The 17,370-nt window shown below is 33.7% G+C and overlaps 1 protein-coding gene across 1 annotated transcript; it reads left to right on the forward strand.

Annotated features, from left to right (window-relative positions):
* Positions 1–3,295: 3,295 nt before the first annotated feature.
* Positions 3,296–8,743, forward strand: LOC144552682 (ubiquitin carboxyl-terminal hydrolase 17-like). The gene is made up of 11 exons (XM_078300676.1): positions 3,296–3,995; positions 4,409–5,180; positions 6,023–6,111; positions 6,203–6,288; positions 6,386–6,551; positions 6,717–6,837; positions 6,927–7,084; positions 7,208–7,292; positions 7,446–7,658; positions 7,844–7,905; positions 8,050–8,743. The coding sequence occupies exons 1-11, from the start codon at positions 3,607–3,609 to the stop codon at positions 8,639–8,641; spliced, it is 2,733 nt and encodes a 910-aa protein (XP_078156802.1). The 5' UTR covers positions 3,296–3,606; the 3' UTR covers positions 8,642–8,743.
* The last annotated feature ends 8,627 nt before the right edge of the window (positions 8,744–17,370 follow it).

The following is a 17,370-nucleotide window of genomic DNA, read 5'->3' on the forward strand; positions in this document are numbered from 1 at the left end:
AGTTACTTTTTTACCACAAATGTAATTTCTTGTGGCAGTTAATTCGAACCAAAATTAGCAATTCTCGGACTTGAGAAGTGAATTAATTTTGGTTATGAACTTTGGATATGAATAGTTGAACATAAACCGACATGCACAAAATAACAGAGTTTGCCCATTTCTCTTTGCTAATCTGAAAAATGAAAAAATTACCATTTTACCATATGAGATTTGTCCGGTACAATAAAAGGGTATTTTGCTGATGTAATGAGTTTGGCAGAATCTGTTTGGTCAATAGTCTACGTTGGAAATATTTGATTTGGGAATTTAATGCTGTCTATTTAATTACTGCATTTGATTTTGTAGGGACCAACTATCTGTATAGCTTTTATGAATGTCATGATGGAACTATAGTAATTGATGATGCAAATCATTAATTGGTATTTTACAAATTTATTTTATTTATTCATAGGGTGTTCAAATGGTTTGGTTTTCAATCGAACCAAAATTTTTTGGTTTAAATGGTTTGTTTTTCGGTTCAAATAGATCAGTTTGGTTGAATTTTTGAATTATTTTGGTTTAAATGGATTGGTTCGGTTTAGACTTTTCAAAATCGACTAAACCGAACCGACTGAATTATATTGTTCAAGTATGGTTTATATTATGTTTGGATCAATCATTGCTTACTTTCTTTTATTTTAGTTTAAATATTTTAAAATATGTAAATATTCTGTATGGAATTGTACAATTTGTGTATGAACATGTGTAATTTTCATTAATAACGACAATAATAGATTTATTTCGGTTTGAACCGAATAAACGAAAATTTATTTCGGTTTGTTCAGTTCGATTCTAATTTTGAAAAACGAAAAAAAGTTTGGTTTGATAATTTTAATTCGGTTTTAACCGAACCGACCGTTTGAACACCCTTACATACAACAGCAAATTGAGAATTAAATATTCATTTGAATTGTTATTGTTTCCTTTCTGTTATCTTAGAGAAATATTGACTATATCTAATTAGATATATGATATATAAGCAAATAAAAATTAATATATTCTTTAATTATAGGGATATACCAACTGTATAAAGAAAAATAGGGAACTGGATCTGTCCTTTATCTTATTAGCTGTTTGTATTTAATTAAGTTAATTGAATTCAATGTACCTCAAAAGAAATAGATATAACTGATTCAGTTTCTTATTTTAATTGCAGAGAGACAAGATGTGAAATCTAGAAGAAAATATATGGAATTTAAACAAGTTAATTGAATTCAGTATACCTAAAAAGAGGTGCATGCAGATAATTGATTCTAGAATTAATATGTTAATTGGAAGGGGATGTAAATATTTCAAGGAATTTTTTTTGGGTCACAAAAAAGAAAATTATGAAAATTAATTGTTTATTATTATTATTATTTATTGGAACAAGCAAAGTTCAATGAAAACATTGAAAAGTTCATTACAGTTTATATTTTAATTTTTAAAAGAAAATAAATATATAGATGATGAATTGATGATGAAGATGTTGAGCGTTTTTAACAATTTTTTTTTATTGTAAATGTTCTAGAATTTTGAACAATATTTGAACTCTATTTTAAAAGTTATATCTTAAGAGACAATATATGCTTGTATTTCTATTTACGTACTTTCACACAATTAACCGTGTTGTTTTCATTACATTGATCTTTATAATTTTCACTGTAACAATTCAATTTATTTTGAAATAAACATATTATTATTTTGAGCTAAATCCAAGAGACAATCCTATTTGTAATACTTATTGCATTATAACAATACATGTATTATTTTGAAATTAGAATAATTTTGACTCATTTAAAAGTAATTTTTTCGTTCTTTAGACGGGTTACCAAATAAATATCAAATTACAAAAAAAAAATATAAATAGCATTTGACAATATCAGACACCACTTTATGTTTTCAATTTTGGAAAAAAAAAAATGACGGTAAATTTAACCATAAATAAACGTGTGTCCCATAAAATAAATCTTACTCGGATGTATAGTGACAAATGAATTATTCGGATTCGGTTTGGTGAAGTCAAAAATTCGTGATTCGGAGATAATTCGGGTATAATTAGGGAATGATTCAGAATTTTTCAGATCAGAGATCTTAGTCCCCAAGAGACCCAAAAAAAAAATTATGGGAAAAATTCGGAAAAAATCCGCGAATAATTCGTAAAATTCGGGAAAAATTCGTAAAATTTGCGAATTATTCGGGTTTAAATCAGTCAAAGTTCGGTCAACCAAATAATTCGGCGTTCGGTTCGGCATAACCAAAAAAATGAATTATTCGGGTTTAATTCGGGTTTAATTTGTGAATCTTGTGACTATGTTGGACGGTTGGACCTTGATGCTTTAAAGTCTTACAGAGTTCAAAGCCACAGAAAATCCAAGGAGAAGAGATAAACATCCGTACAACAAAGCATGCGACGTGATTTGCACCGCTAATCCCCCATTTAATGCGAAATAATATTCTTTACTCAATAAAGCTCTACTATCTATCGGTTAAGCTGCCGCCTTTACATATCCCGACCGCCTAAGATAACGCGATCTCCGTTGAGATTCGTGCAGACTAGATCTACATTAATATTAAATATTAAAGGACTATATCTTTTGAGTTAATGCAGAGGATACGCATTGCCTTATCAGTAACCCGATAGATAAATAATACAAATGCCACGTAAGCTATTTTTAAATTCGAAACCGACGTGGTACCACGCAGCACTCGAGTCCCAGTCCGAGTCCAGCACGATCCGACCCGGTAACGACAAATAGATCATCCAGCGGTCCGAATTAGCTGACGCTTGATCCGGATCTCTTCATCGGACGGTCAATGATAGAGCATCTCAGCACGTCGCATGACTTGGTTCAGACGTCATTCCCTAGACTCGCCACCTGTTTTCCATTTCCACTCTCGCATAATTCATAATATGCGATCCAATGACAATGACGGACGGTGTAGATGTTTTAGTTCTACAGGAGTTAGCGGGCGGATTCTCTTCCTGGACAGTATAATTTACGTGCACATATTAATAGGGAAGATTCCATTGCGTGAATAACAAGACGCGAACTCTAAATGAACCGTCGATTCCACGAATGATTTTGATCGGACGGCTGTGAGATGGGAGAATAAGGGGATAAACATCCTAGGCTAGGAGGGCTGCGTGTGTGAAATTCCTTGCCTCTTCTCTACCTCAACCCGCACAACCAGTTCGTTCCAGTGGTCCGCAGGAATAACTTGACTATCTGGTTTCGATATTCCTTTTCCTAGTGCTACCAACAGTTTATACCTTGTCTTCTTCTGGCCGCCGGATAAGGAAACATCTTGCATCCGTCCGTTTGATCTCTTACCAGTTTCTCTTTCCTCTCCTTTTTTCCATTTTCTTCTCTCCCTTTCCTTATTTCTCACCTTCCTGTATTCCTTGAAATTAGGCGATTTTAGTGTCAAATTGGAGTGATCAAATAGAAGAAAGTAGAGTTGGAGAGTTGTAAATTTTTATTGGATCCGGTCAGAGAAGCGATCTGTGCTGTTGCATGAGGTGAGGCGAAGGAAGCAAGGAAAGAGATCTATGATTGGAGGTGCGGTGACAGGCGCTGGTTGAGAATGGGGGATACTGGGGGGCACTTGGGGTGGGCCCTCGTGCTCCTCTTTCTGGGCCCAGTGTTGGCCTTTCTAGTTCGTCGGAGATGGCGCCACGCCGCTGCTCGGGCGGAGGAGGTGCAGCGGTTGGCGTACCTGGCCGCTGCCGAGGCTGAGCGAGCTGAGATGGAGGCTTACAGGGAGTATTCGGCCTCGATTATGCGGAAGTCTGGGTGGGTACCACAGCCGCCGTCTGTGGTGTACGATGATGCACCGAGTCCGGATATGCCTCAGCCGGTTGTTTATGCGACTGTTGCCCCTTCTCCACCGGTGACTGAGAAGAGAGCTGTTTGTGCGGTTTGTTTTAGGGATACAACAACCCGATGTGCGCGGTGCAAAGCTGTCAGATACTGGTATGAGTTAGCTTTAGTTTGATTTTTGTGTTTCTTCTCGCATATTCTCAGGTTATTGTGTTGTTGTCGGTATTTAGTTGTGATCAGTGGCAATTGTGATTGGATTGTTAGAATTAGGGTTACTGTGTGGTTTCTCCATAAAAAAAAATTCAATTTGGGGCTTAGGTAGTAATTTGATCATGGATTTCGGTATCAATAATTTCTTTCCCTATTTTTAACTCACTTGTTGAAGAATCAATTAATTTGATATCTGAATTCAGGAGCAATTTGTAGTCTTTTCATTTTGATACAAAATTAAAATCTGATCAACTAAATGACAAATCCAGATTTGGTAATTCAAAAAGCTTGAGGTATTATGCTTAGTTCTCTTGATTTTGAATTACTAATTTCCAAATATTGGTGTAAATTTTTAGCTCTGGAAAGTGCCAAATTATTCACTGGAGACAAGGTCACAAGGACGAGTGCCGTGAGGCACAAACTCAAACCGACAACAAACCCAACGGTCAAGCAAGCGCGCCAAATCCAATTTCAAATTCAAAAGGTGCACGTGTTGACAACCCAAACACATCTGACAGCAGCCCAAAATTTGAAGTACCCATTCCCTCTCGACTGTCTGAGGATAAAGTTACCAAAGCACCCTCATTGGTGGAACCCGACAATTTGTCGAGCACAACTAATGCAGATTCCAAGGTAGAAGGTGCGCCAAATGAAACAGAAGGTGACAATAAATCTAGACCGGAGGTATCTGCTATTAAAGTGACAACTGTCCCTACTGAAGAGCTGCAAACTGCCACTGTGGCCCCAGTCATCAGTGTCGGGTCTCCTCCTAATAGGCCACCGGAAGAGAAACTTTTAGCAAATAATAAAGCGAAAACAGACAAGCATGTTAAGTTTGGCAGTACGACACCACCGGTGATTCCCAATAGCGGGTCAGGTACTGAAAAGCGTGCTTTGAAAAGCACCAAAAGTTTGGTAAGGGAGGTTACAGCTAATAAAATGGTGTCACACCGAAGAGCGCATTCTGTCGTGATAGATTCAGCCAAAAGGGTTGGTGAAGCTCTCAGAATTGCTACTAAACCGTTGGAAAATGGGAGTGGTGCGACAAATGGAACGGCAACATCTGGCAAGAACTTTGTCAAGCAACAATCCCTTTCTAAAATAACAAGGCATTACCCGTCTGATTTGGTACGCATTAAAGTTTCAATATTCTATCTCAGTCGTGTTAATAATTGTTTTTTTTAATTTCTGTAATATATGTTATAAACCTTTGATGAGCTGCACATCTCAAAAAGCAAACTCAATAGACAATGCAAAATTAGTGAAAATTGGTGTCATTTATTGAAGATACAATTTTGACTTGGAGATGAAGTTTAAACTTTAGTATTTAAGTTTGTTTAGGTACAAAGGAAAATTAACAAATTGATTTTGGGAAAATGTTATTTATATAAAACAATTGCAAAAAAGGCTTATGCAAAAATTTGTATGAAAAAAATGGCTCGTGAAAATGCAGCTAGTGTCAGCAAAAAGGGTTTAGGATGAAATTGTTTTTCAGTGTTCAAAAGTACAGAAGAGTTAAACTCACTGCGGTTTGCTTTAGTTTTGAAATAAATACTGTTAATTATAGGGCGCTTAGTTGATTGAGAATTAGCCTTAAATGGGGTATTTTGTTGATCGCAGAATCATTTTACAAGTTTCTTTTGCAAATGTTCTCCCGGTAATATTATTATTTCCTACTTTTGTTTCTTCCTAAATGGCTAAAAGCAATTGCTATGAACCCTTGCAATCTTATTACAAAAGAAGCGTTACCCTCTAATACACAAAAAAAAAAAATCTTGCACTCCAAGCTTATTATTAGCCTCGCTTTGAACCTTCCACTTGCTGTTGTTAATTGGCTCAAATTATGAAGCATATTGTTTTTAATGGATTCAAGTGCTTTTGATTTATTTCTAAGTGCATGCACATTATGTGCATGTAATAATGTACTCATCTGGATATTAAGCCACTTATTTACATTTTAATTGCAACAGATGCTTTTCCCCTATGACCTCTTTCTCAAGCTCTATAACAGTGACGGAACAGACTTGCAGCCGTTTGGGCTAGCCAATTGTGGTAACAGGTAATTAATTGTCTAGTTGGTGTTACTTCTATATTTCTTTTAATTATTGCAATTACAATTAATGTAAATTTCCTCTAATTTCATCGTCCAGCTGTTATGCGAATACCGTGTTTCAATGCCTGACATTTACTCGCCCCCTGACAGCCTATCTTCTTGAGGGGCTTCATACTAAGAAATGTACGCATTTTCTCTCTCCTACCATTAAGCTTTACCCATTTTCTTATTTCTATATCCAAGTGTAATTTTCTGTTTTTACTTCTTCTTTCCTGTTTAGGCGGTTTAAAAACAGAGTGGTGCTTCACTTGTGAATTTGAGAGGCTTGTTTTAAAGGGAAAACAGAATAAATGGAGCTTGTCACCAGCAAATATTCTATCTGGCCTGAGCAATGCCGGGAGCCCCTTTGGCCTTGGCCGAGAAGAAGATGCACATGAATTCATGAAGTATGTAAACACTGTCACTTTATTACATGTACAGTAATGAATTAAATAATGCTAGATTGCTACCAGTGGAACTCCTTACAAAGAAGGTTGTAAGAAGGAACATTAGTATTTACTTATAGGAATCTTGCTATGAATTTGAATAAATGAAACTTATATTCATTATAGGTATGTAATTGAGAAGATGCAGTCAGTGTGCATCAAGGAAGCTGGTATAACTGCTAAGAACCGGCTAGCTGAAGAAACAACACTTGTGCAACTAATATTTGGGGGTTATTTGCGCTCCAGGGTACCTTTCCTGCCTTGAATTTAATCCATTTGTGGTGTATGTTTCAAATTGAATTTTTTTAAATGGTGTTCTTTTGCCAATTTGTACAGATAAGGTGTATGAAGTGCCAAGAGAGTTCAGAGCAGTGCGAAAGGATGATGGATTTAACAGTGCCTATAGAAGGAAACATTACCACTCTAGAAGAGGCACTGGTGAAGTTCACATCTTCTGAGATCTTGGATGGAGATAACAAGTACCAGTGCAATAGGTACATCATACTCTTCTATTCTCTCTAGTTTGAAATGTTTCCTTATGTTGCCAATAGTGATATGCTTATTTTTTTTTTTTTTTATAACTTATCATTACAACTGACCCTTTCTCTTGGGTGCAGATGCAAATCATATGAGCGTGCAAGGAAGAAGATGACCATACTGGAGGCTCCGAATGTACTTACCATTGCACTGAAACGATATCAGGTACAATTTAATTATCTCCGTTCTGACCAATTTTTAATTGTGCTTGTATAAAAATTTCTTTTGGTATGATAGTCGTATAACCATACAAAAGTAGTTTGAACTTGATGGATATACAAAACTAATAATTTTAGTTTCTCTTGGAATATATGACAGTCGGGCAAGTTTGGGAAGATCAATAAGCTGGTACGATTTCCAGAGCACCTGAATCTGGCGCAGTACATGAGTGGCACTGATGACAAGTCACCTGTCTACAGTCTCTATGCTGTTGTGGTTCACCGTGATGTCAATAATGCTGCCTTTTCTGGCCACTATGTTTGCTATGTGAAAGATACTCATGGCAAGTGGTATGAGATCGACGACAGCATGGTACTGCCCCAAACCCTAATAAATAACACAGATAATATTTATATTCCTTTTTAGGATATAGATGGAATATGAGCTTTATGCATATAGTCCACTTAGTAAAAGAATTTTAAAGGGACTTCCATTTTTTTTTTTTTTTTTCTAATGTAATTCTTACAAGGTGCTTCATTTTGATTGGTTCGTTTCAGGTTCAGCCGGTTTCTCTTGAGTCTGTCTTATCCAAATGTGCATACCTGCTTCTCTATGCCAGGTAATTGGATTGCCAAATCAGAAGCTTTTTTGCTGAGATAAAAATTGGGTTTGATTTTGGAACCAAACATTTAATTAAACCTAATTTTAGCTTTAATCAGACCTAGAGTAAAAGATCACTTTCTAATCCAAACTTTAATGTCAGGTGCTCACCTAGGGCTCCAAGCTCTGTGCGCATTGCAATGGCAATCGACCCGGTGCGAAGAAAAACAAAACAATCCAGGCCTGTTAACCTAGGGGGTTCATCAGGCCCAAACCCTCATCAGCCCCCTTTTTACCGGGTTGAAGACGGGCCCTACAACCCGTCTGAATATTCCAGTGACAACTCCTCTCTCTTCAGCAACTCTGATGAGGGCTCGTCCACCAGCATGAGTACTGAGAGCATGACAAGTGTTGACAGCAACCGGAATTCAACTAGCAACGATGAGCATTCCTACGGTGATTACTTTTTTGGTGACTCAGATCGGATGAGTTCAGGCCTCTCAGCTGGCGGCCCGAACCCGCAGTTTGAGGATTCAGGTTTGAACCCGGTATCTAACCTGACTTCTGGTTCGTTTTTGTATACTGACAGTAGTGGCGGTGATAGTGGGGTTGTGAGAACTGGGTTTGCGGGATATAGTAGTAGTAGTAGTAGGAGAGAAACTGACTGGGGTGCAGTGGGCCCCTCCGAGGGGAAAGGGGCTGTGTTGTTGCGACGGCCTACAAAGGAAAGGTCAGCCCAGACGTTTTATTCGTAGGGTTTGGGTTTGTAGAGAGAAAAAAAGAAGAACAATAAGTAATTTAGCAGCCTCTGTATGATTATGTTATTAAATGAAAAGAAGAAAATTATTAAAAAAAAAGAGAGAGAGAGATCTGAGGGCAGGTGTTAAGTGCTCTATCTCCTAACCATCTCTTAGATTAGATATTTAGATGTGTTCTTTAACTAATGTTTACTTCAAGAAAGCAGCTTTTATGGGGGTGTTTTGTATGTGACAAAGGGAGAAGTCTTGACAAAGCTGTTTTGGTTTTGTGCAGTGTAAGACGGTAAGAGTCGCATATTTTATACATTTCGACTCTATTGTCTGTGTACTGTACAAGTAAAAGTATCGTTGTCAGATCCACCGAGAATCTGATACGACTATTACCAGTTCAGTTATGCTAACAAGTACTCTAATTGCTCAAAAGAAGTGAATAGAAGTGGCAAAGAAATGAGGGAGAAGTTTTGAGTAATTTAAGGAAGATGGGCAATTAGACCGTGTCCCACTCCCTCTTTAACGGTTAAAACGGTTTCTTATAAATCAAAATTGATAAATGAAAGATTTAATAAAAAATAATGTAAAAAGCCTTTAAGTCAGAAGTTAAAAGTTCAAATAAACAGTCCAAACGAATTAAAATATTAAAATTACTGCTAATTCATTTTACCCAGCATTGGGTATTTTTCATGTAATGCGGGCTTCAAGATGTCAAGGTTATTTAAAGCCCAAAGTCCTTGATTTTTTTTTCGAGACTTTGAATTCTCTAGATCTTACTTTTACATGGAAGGCAATGTTATCGGGTTAACGGACTTTTATGCTAGTAAAGTGGGCTCAAATTGTACAATAAAAGTTTTAAGATCCATTTCACCTTTTTTTTTTTGGGTTCTTACATGGCCTTAGGCCTTCAGGGAGTTCATCTGCCGATAGAAAATCTCCATGGTTTATATTACTTAATTTTTTATTAAAAGAAAAACACAGTCATAAATAACAAACAGTTTTTTTTTTTTTTTTATTAAAAATAAGTTGCAAACATTTTACACTCTGAACATTCATTCACAATAAATCAATAGGAAGAGGGCTCAAATGATCCATTGCTTCATGCCTCATACTCTAACATTTTTATCTTCAATTTCAAAGTCCAAATAAAATATCTGAACCGCTCAACATAATATCCAGGGGCGGACCCAGGATTTTCGCCAGGGAGGGGCAAAAAAATATCGAATCGGATTTAAACCCATTAACTAATTGAATACTCGATAAAAAAAAATAATGTTTTGACTTATTTTTTCAACACCTTGACTTATAATTTATAATCCTATAACTTATAATTAATATTACCAATCATAATTCAAAAAAATTATTTTCATTTTAACACTAAATTTAACCTGAATTACAACTCAAACACCCAAAGGGTGGCAAAAAAATTTCCAGGGAGGGGCAGAGTCGATCGCTACCAATAAATCACCACTAAAACTCGAAATCCAGGGGGGGCGACTGACCCCCCCCCTGTGCTACAGTAGATCCGCCCCTGATAATATCCACGTTAAAATGTGCTTAGAGATCAAATTTTATATATTTTGGAAAAAAATTACTATTTTTTAAGTTAGGTACAAAATCAATGTTTTTCGGAAAATTGTGGGCCATCTAAAAGCAATAATTTTGTATCTATCTTAAAAAATAGTAAAAAAATTGCAAAAAATATAAAATTTGGTTTCCTGTCATTTTTTTTTTAATGTGGATAACATATTGAGTGGTTCGGATCGTGTGTTTGAATTTTAAAATTGAAAATAAAAATATTGAAGTATAATTAGAGCATGAAGTAATGGAGGCATTTGAGCCCTCCTCCATATTTTTAAAATTCTAGTCGGTCTATGGCTGCTAGATATAATGATTTTTTTTAGAGAAAGTCTATTAATTTCTTGAATTAATTTTCTCTTAAATCAGTCTATTTCATATCATTTCACAAAAAAAAAGAGCGTCAAATTTTTTTTATTTTTTTTTGCGTGTTACAAGCCCTTAGGCCTTTTAAAAAAAAAAACAACAGCTACATTATCGGAACCAGAAAAATAGGAAAAGTAAAACCCAGAACGTCCCACCTTTCCTTGCTACCCAGTTTTGCTAATGAATACCCCTCTGATTTTTGGTAAAAAGAAGGGGAGCAACACTGTTGGTGCGGTTTATTTAAACACATGGAAATCAGGGATCCAATATTTTATGACCAATTACAAACAATTCTCAACTTAACTTTTGTGGAGGGATCCAATATTTATGATCGTAATTCTAGATTTCATTACTTTGAAATTCAAGTTTCCAACGAAAAATGGAGGCCGTTAATCTTATTTGATTTCTGAAGTTTTGTACTGTCAAAATAAAAAAAATGTAATAAGTTCCTTGCAAAATTAAAGGGCAAAAACACAATAATGTGTGTGTGTGTGTGTATATATATATATATATATATATATATATATAAGAATATGCTAGCATGCTATGCATAGCATAGAACCCCTCGATGCAACGGCTTGGATTTCAAGTTTTCAAAATCCTAACGGTCGATCCGAACCGTTCATCTTGTTCTCCATATTAATATGTGTTTGGAGACCAAATTTTACATTTTTTGGAATTTTTTTACTATTTCTTTAGATTTATTGAAAATTGCTGTTTTTTTATGGTCCAGATTTGCTGAAAACAGCGATTTTCAATAAATCTAAAGAAATAGTAAAAAATTCCAAAAAATGTAAAATTTGATCTCCAAACACATATTAATATGGAGAACAAGATGAACGGTTCGGATCGACCATTGGGATTTTGAAAACTTGAAATCCAAGCCGTTGCATGAAGGGGTTCTATGCTATGCATAGCATGCTAGCATATTCCTATATATATATATATATATATTTTTATTACCGATTGTAGTGCATATTAATTAAAATAAAAAAATATTAGTCTTAAATTTAGTTGCAAAAGATATTATCTTCTGTGTGGCGCAAATTAAAAATCCGGATGGAGGATCTTTTATAAAATTTGACATTTGGAAAGCTATACCTCCTTTCTCAAAAAAAAAAAAAAAAAATGTTACAATAAAAGTATATATTTTGTTTCTTAATTTTGATACTGGACGAGCTCAACATATTCCTATGTTTAATGCATTTTTTTTTTTGTTGCACTGCATTACTTTAGATATAGTATAAGATTAAAGATTGACATTCTTTTATAAAATTGAGATTTTGTATTATTAATTAAGATCATGTTTGGTTGTGGAGTAAACTCTCTGCTCTACTTTTAAGGAGTCAAACGAGAAGTAAATTTGAAAGAGTAAGATGTAATAACATTTGAGTTAATCTGAATTAAGTTACTTCATCTATGAATCTCACAGTTAGAATAACATTATGTTATAATTTCCTCTCTTCATTCATGAGTTTACTTCACCAAATTTCAACCAAACATAATTAGTTTAATTTATCTTAATTCGGAATAAAAAATTCAAACATGAGCAACTTTTATACGCAGGGAAAAGAAAACGGGATAAAACTGGCCGAAATATGAAGTATAAATAACGAGGAAACAAACAAACAGAAACAGTTTAAAAACAGTTTGTAAATGTTTTGAGATTTGTGTTGGTGCGGATGTGAATGCAAAGAGAGTAGAGTAGGAATGTAGGATCATAGGATGCCTTTAGCTGTGAAACAGGAACGCTGACGTTGTAACGCAGAAAGGTGGAGAGCTAGCGTTGCGTTGCGTGTTATGGATTGACACAATGACACGACACGACACGACCGCGTGAGAGGGACTTTGAAATTGAAATGGTGATGTCGCAATCAGGGCCGTCAATTTCGGCGGCTACGTTCAATGCATGGCATGCCTATTAACTGTTAACCATTAAGTTTTAACTTTTAACTACCACCAGTCTGACACTCTCTAGAGAGTAATATAAATACAATTTTCAATTAATTTGTGGGTCCATTTCTATGTAGGCATGCATGATGAATTGATGATGATGTTGATGTAGCACACATAAATTCACCGGATCTATAGACTACATATGTGGTGAATTTATATCACTAGCAGTAATTTAAATTTAAATTTTACGTAATGAATCCGGATCGATAAGTATTCTCTCAGGTATTGAACAGTGAACTTGATAATTTTACAGTCCAGATTTGTTTAATCTGGTGTCTCTTGGAGTTTCCTTTAAAATTTGTGGTAGGCTAAAAGAACGAATCTACTAATTCTAAAAAATTCTCTTTTACTGTATCGGGGAGGATATGAATTAATCCGTCTTAACCCTTAACAATTAAGGTCATGTTTGGTTGTGGAGTAAACTTAAACCGGATTAAATTTCTTACTCTAAACTAAACCAGAGTAAGTTAATCATGTTTGATGGAATAAGCTAAACCACCTCTCTAGGTAGTGTAAGTTATTCCGGTTTAGCTCAAATCTTACTCCATCTTAAACCGCCTATGTTACTTCTCGTTTGGCTCCTTAAGCGTGGAGTAAGGGATTTACTCCACCTCTTACTCCACAACCAAACATGGCCTAAATGAACTCCGTACATTACAAGTTTGAAAAAAGGTTCTGGTCCACAGCCTTCTGTTCACCATTTGTCCACAACACTAATTGGATAAATTTTAAACTGTCGTTAACTTCTTTTTTTTAACAGTCCGCTTCCAATTTTCGTATTTAATAATCTTCATCCTGAATAACCGTTCCTTTTTTTTTTTATTTCGATCTCATCATCTCCTATCCTGACCTTCCTCATTTCCCTCAGTCCTCTCTAACTACATCTCCCCCTCCACCTCCCGCTCTTTCTCCGACGAGTTCGTCTCCTCCATCCCGTATATCTCCTCTATCTCCGCATACGGTGTAGACTTTGGTGAGGTTGCTGCTACAGCTTCAACTCCTCCTTTGACACGTACATCCTCCCTAGTAGAACGTTTGAAATCAATTAACCTATACTGTTTCAGATAGGGCAAAATTCAAACTGAAGTAAGTAAGACAGAGTTGACTGCCACTACAAGAACTGGTATGCGTCTGATTAACTTCTAGATCTAGCAATTCAATCTGAAGTAGTTAATTTAACCTATATCACTTTAGATCTGGAGAAATCCAGTCAACGCGATATATATATATAAAATAGTGAAATAATTCAGAAAAATATAAAATTTGGTCTCCAAGCACATATTAATATGGAGAACAAGATGAACGGTTCAGATCGACTTTTTGAATTTTGAAATTTCAAATTTTGACCGTGTGTATTGCCGCCCATATGCTACCGAAAGCATATTAGCCTATCTCTCTCTCTCTCTCTCTCTCTCTATATATATATATATATATAGAGGAGGGATCGGATGACACCGTTTTTTGGTGACATCAGATGACACTGTGTATTTTCAAAGTCCAAACAGTCGATCCAAACCGTTCAACTTGATGGATATGTTAAAATGTGCTTGCAGATCAAATTTTACATTTTTTGAAATTTTTTTACTATTTATTAAGATGGGTACAAAAATTCAACGGTCTGAATATAACGATTTTGTGAAATACTTAATAAATAGCAAAAAATTCCAAAAAATGTAAAATTTGATCTGCAAGCACATTTTAATATATCCATTATTTTGAACGGTTTGGATCAACTATTTGGACTTTAAAAACTTTGAAAATGCACAATGTCATCCGATGACACCAAAAAACGGTGTTATCCGATCCCACCTCATATATATATATATATTTTACCATATCATGGATTGAATTTGCAACTTGTTGAGATGGTCTTAAGTGTACAATATTTTACATGATATACTTAACAGTTTTATAAGATATACTTAATAGTTTCATGCAATAGTTTTATAGGATGTATCAGTTATTTTACATGTTTCATTCAATAGTTTTATAGGATGTATCAGTTATTTTACAGATTTAAATAAGCCAACTTGAGAGGCCATTAGAAGGTGGGGACCGGAGTCATTAAAACAAGTTAAAAGTTAGCGAATAAGGATGATATCTCAAAAGAACTTGTGGTATTTGTGACGAGGCTTCTTACTCATTTTGAACAATGAATACAGGAGGTTTTTAATGTAGAACTTATTTTCCATAGTTTTTTTGATGCTATTATGAATATTGAATGATATAATTAGGTTTGCTATTTTGTAGTGAATATTATAGTTTGTGTTGAACAGATGTTGTGTGTGGTGAATATTATGGTTTTGTTGAACAGATGATGGATGAATGTTTAGATTTAAATTTTTTACAGTATACATGGAATTGATTTATAGTTTAAATTAGAAATTTTACAGTATTGATTGTTTGTAAGTTGTATGTTTTGTTTTTGTAGTTTAAGTTGAAATTTTGTATTTTTTACATTTTATTTTATTCTTTTCATATGCTTATTTTACATTATTGAAATTTTATAGTTTTTATGTTTTGTTTTTACAGTTTAAATTCATAATTTTACAGTATTGAAAATTTATATTTTTTTTAAATTGTATTTAATCATTTTCATCTGCTAATTTTACATTGTTGTAAAACTTTCTATTTTCATAGTTTAGGTTTACAATTTTACAGTATTGAAAATTGACATTTTTTAAATTTTATAATTTTGTAATTTTATAATTTTTACCTTTTGATTTCACAGTTTAACTTGATATTTTTCAACATTTTATTTTATCGCTTTCATCTGTAAATTTTGCATGTCTATAATTTTATAGTTTGTACATTTTATGTTTATAGTTAAAGTGGTGAATTATACAGTATTAATTATTTTGATGATTTATTTGTGTGTTCATTAAATAGAGAAAAAAGAATAAAAAAAATAATCGCAAAATTTAATTTTGCCTTTTTATCATTTTTTTGTCAAAATAACTGCTAATAACTAACACTAACTGACAATAGCTTCCTATAACTGCAATTTCTGAAAGTACAGTTTAAAAGTACAATTTTTTTTGTCCTGTTGTGCAAGTTGCAATCTGTTTTTAACTATCATGGGACCACTTCAAATAGTTGCTGAATGTTTTGTGATTAACTGATATATTTTATATGATATATTGTATAATTATACATCATATAGAAGTAGTTTTACAGTATTCGCGCAAGTCAAATCTATAGACAAATACTTGACAAAAGTCTGTGGACAATTAGACGCTTCCGATGCAGAGTTAAATTTGTGCTAATTTAGAGGATCCGGAGCCATATAACATATATATCTCGTGTCTTATGAAAAGGTTAACAAAAATTATTATCTAGAATATAAATGTCGTAGAATGTTTATACCGAAATTTAGAGAAAATAAATATTTATTCTTTCAAAAAGTATTAAAAATGTACGGAATTTAAACACATGCTCAGTTATGTTGGCTGAACATATTAATTAAAATAATAAATTTCGGAAAACACACACATAGAGCTATATCTTTTAAAGTCTATAAAAATATAGTTAAAATTTTTTTTACGACTCATAGCGTAATATCTTTTAAGGTCTAAAAAATTATAGCGCATCTATATATATTATTTAGAACCCTGATAATTTTAAAATTGAACCTCATTCTAATATTATGATCCATTCGACTAATTTTTTTAGTTTTATCCTCTTAGACATAATTATATTATTCTTTCAAAAAACAAAATTTTCTTTTAACTGTCACACAATTGTTGATAGTCATAAAATAGATTTTTAGGAATGTCCACCAATTAGACTAATTGAATCCATATATAGCTCAATACTTTGAATGCATAGAATGTACCTGTAGTATTTTGTAGTTAAAACATAGAAATGTTTTTTTCTCAATCAATTCTTTGGCATGATATGTATTGCATTCAAACATCATCAAAATTTATTCAAGTGCTAGAATGGTTATTTTGATTATGTACAAAAATTATTTTTTGCCTTTAATATATGAGATTAATTATAGAATTTAATAGATTATTGTGCATTCCGCAATGATCAAGTATGTATTAATTAATTGTGCAACAGCCAGTATCACTCTGAATAATTGAGTAATTATTATTTATTAATCCAAGAATTTTACGTAATAATAAAAAAAATAGATCCTTCTATGAATTTTTTTATACAATAATAAAAACTAGCACAAAAATAAAACATATAATCCAGACCATTTGTTTTTGCCTTTGGAAAAGACGGTCAAAATTTATGACCCTACGTTTTGGTGTCAACTAAAAATAATTATTGAAGAATATATATTTTTTGTTTAATTGTTACTTTTATTTTATTTTGCACATGAAATTGGCCAATTGAGGAAATGAAAGCGATTCAGAGACACTGGACCCCCAATAGAATGTGTATCTCAGGTGTACTTTAGCATAAACGGATTTGAAGTACTGATTTTCTGATGCGGCTACACTACCTTTTATTATGTGGCATTTTACTGTCCATAACATTTTAGAAGATTGGAAAACTATACCTCAAAGGTCCTCAACTATAAAGTGTCCTAAAGAATAAAAAAATATGCATGCAACAATTATGTTCCTACAACTAACCATATAATTAGAGACGGCGAATTTGTGTAATTTTTAATTATAATAATATAATATTTTACTTTAAATTATATAAAAAATCGTACACAAATATAAAAAAATGAGGGTCAATATACCACAAGTGAGCAGGGGCGGAGCTACGATATCACCGGATAGACAATGTCTAGTTTTGAATTTTGTAACTTGGCTTTTTTGCTTATTCTTAATTAGTTTTTTTGCCTGCCTCTGCAATTTATATGCGTATTTCAA

This window comes from Carex rostrata, chromosome 4 (genome assembly GCF_964058835.1).
Source record: "Carex rostrata chromosome 4, lpCarRost1.2, whole genome shotgun sequence".
Lineage (NCBI taxonomy): Eukaryota > Viridiplantae > Streptophyta > Magnoliopsida > Poales > Cyperaceae > Carex > Carex rostrata.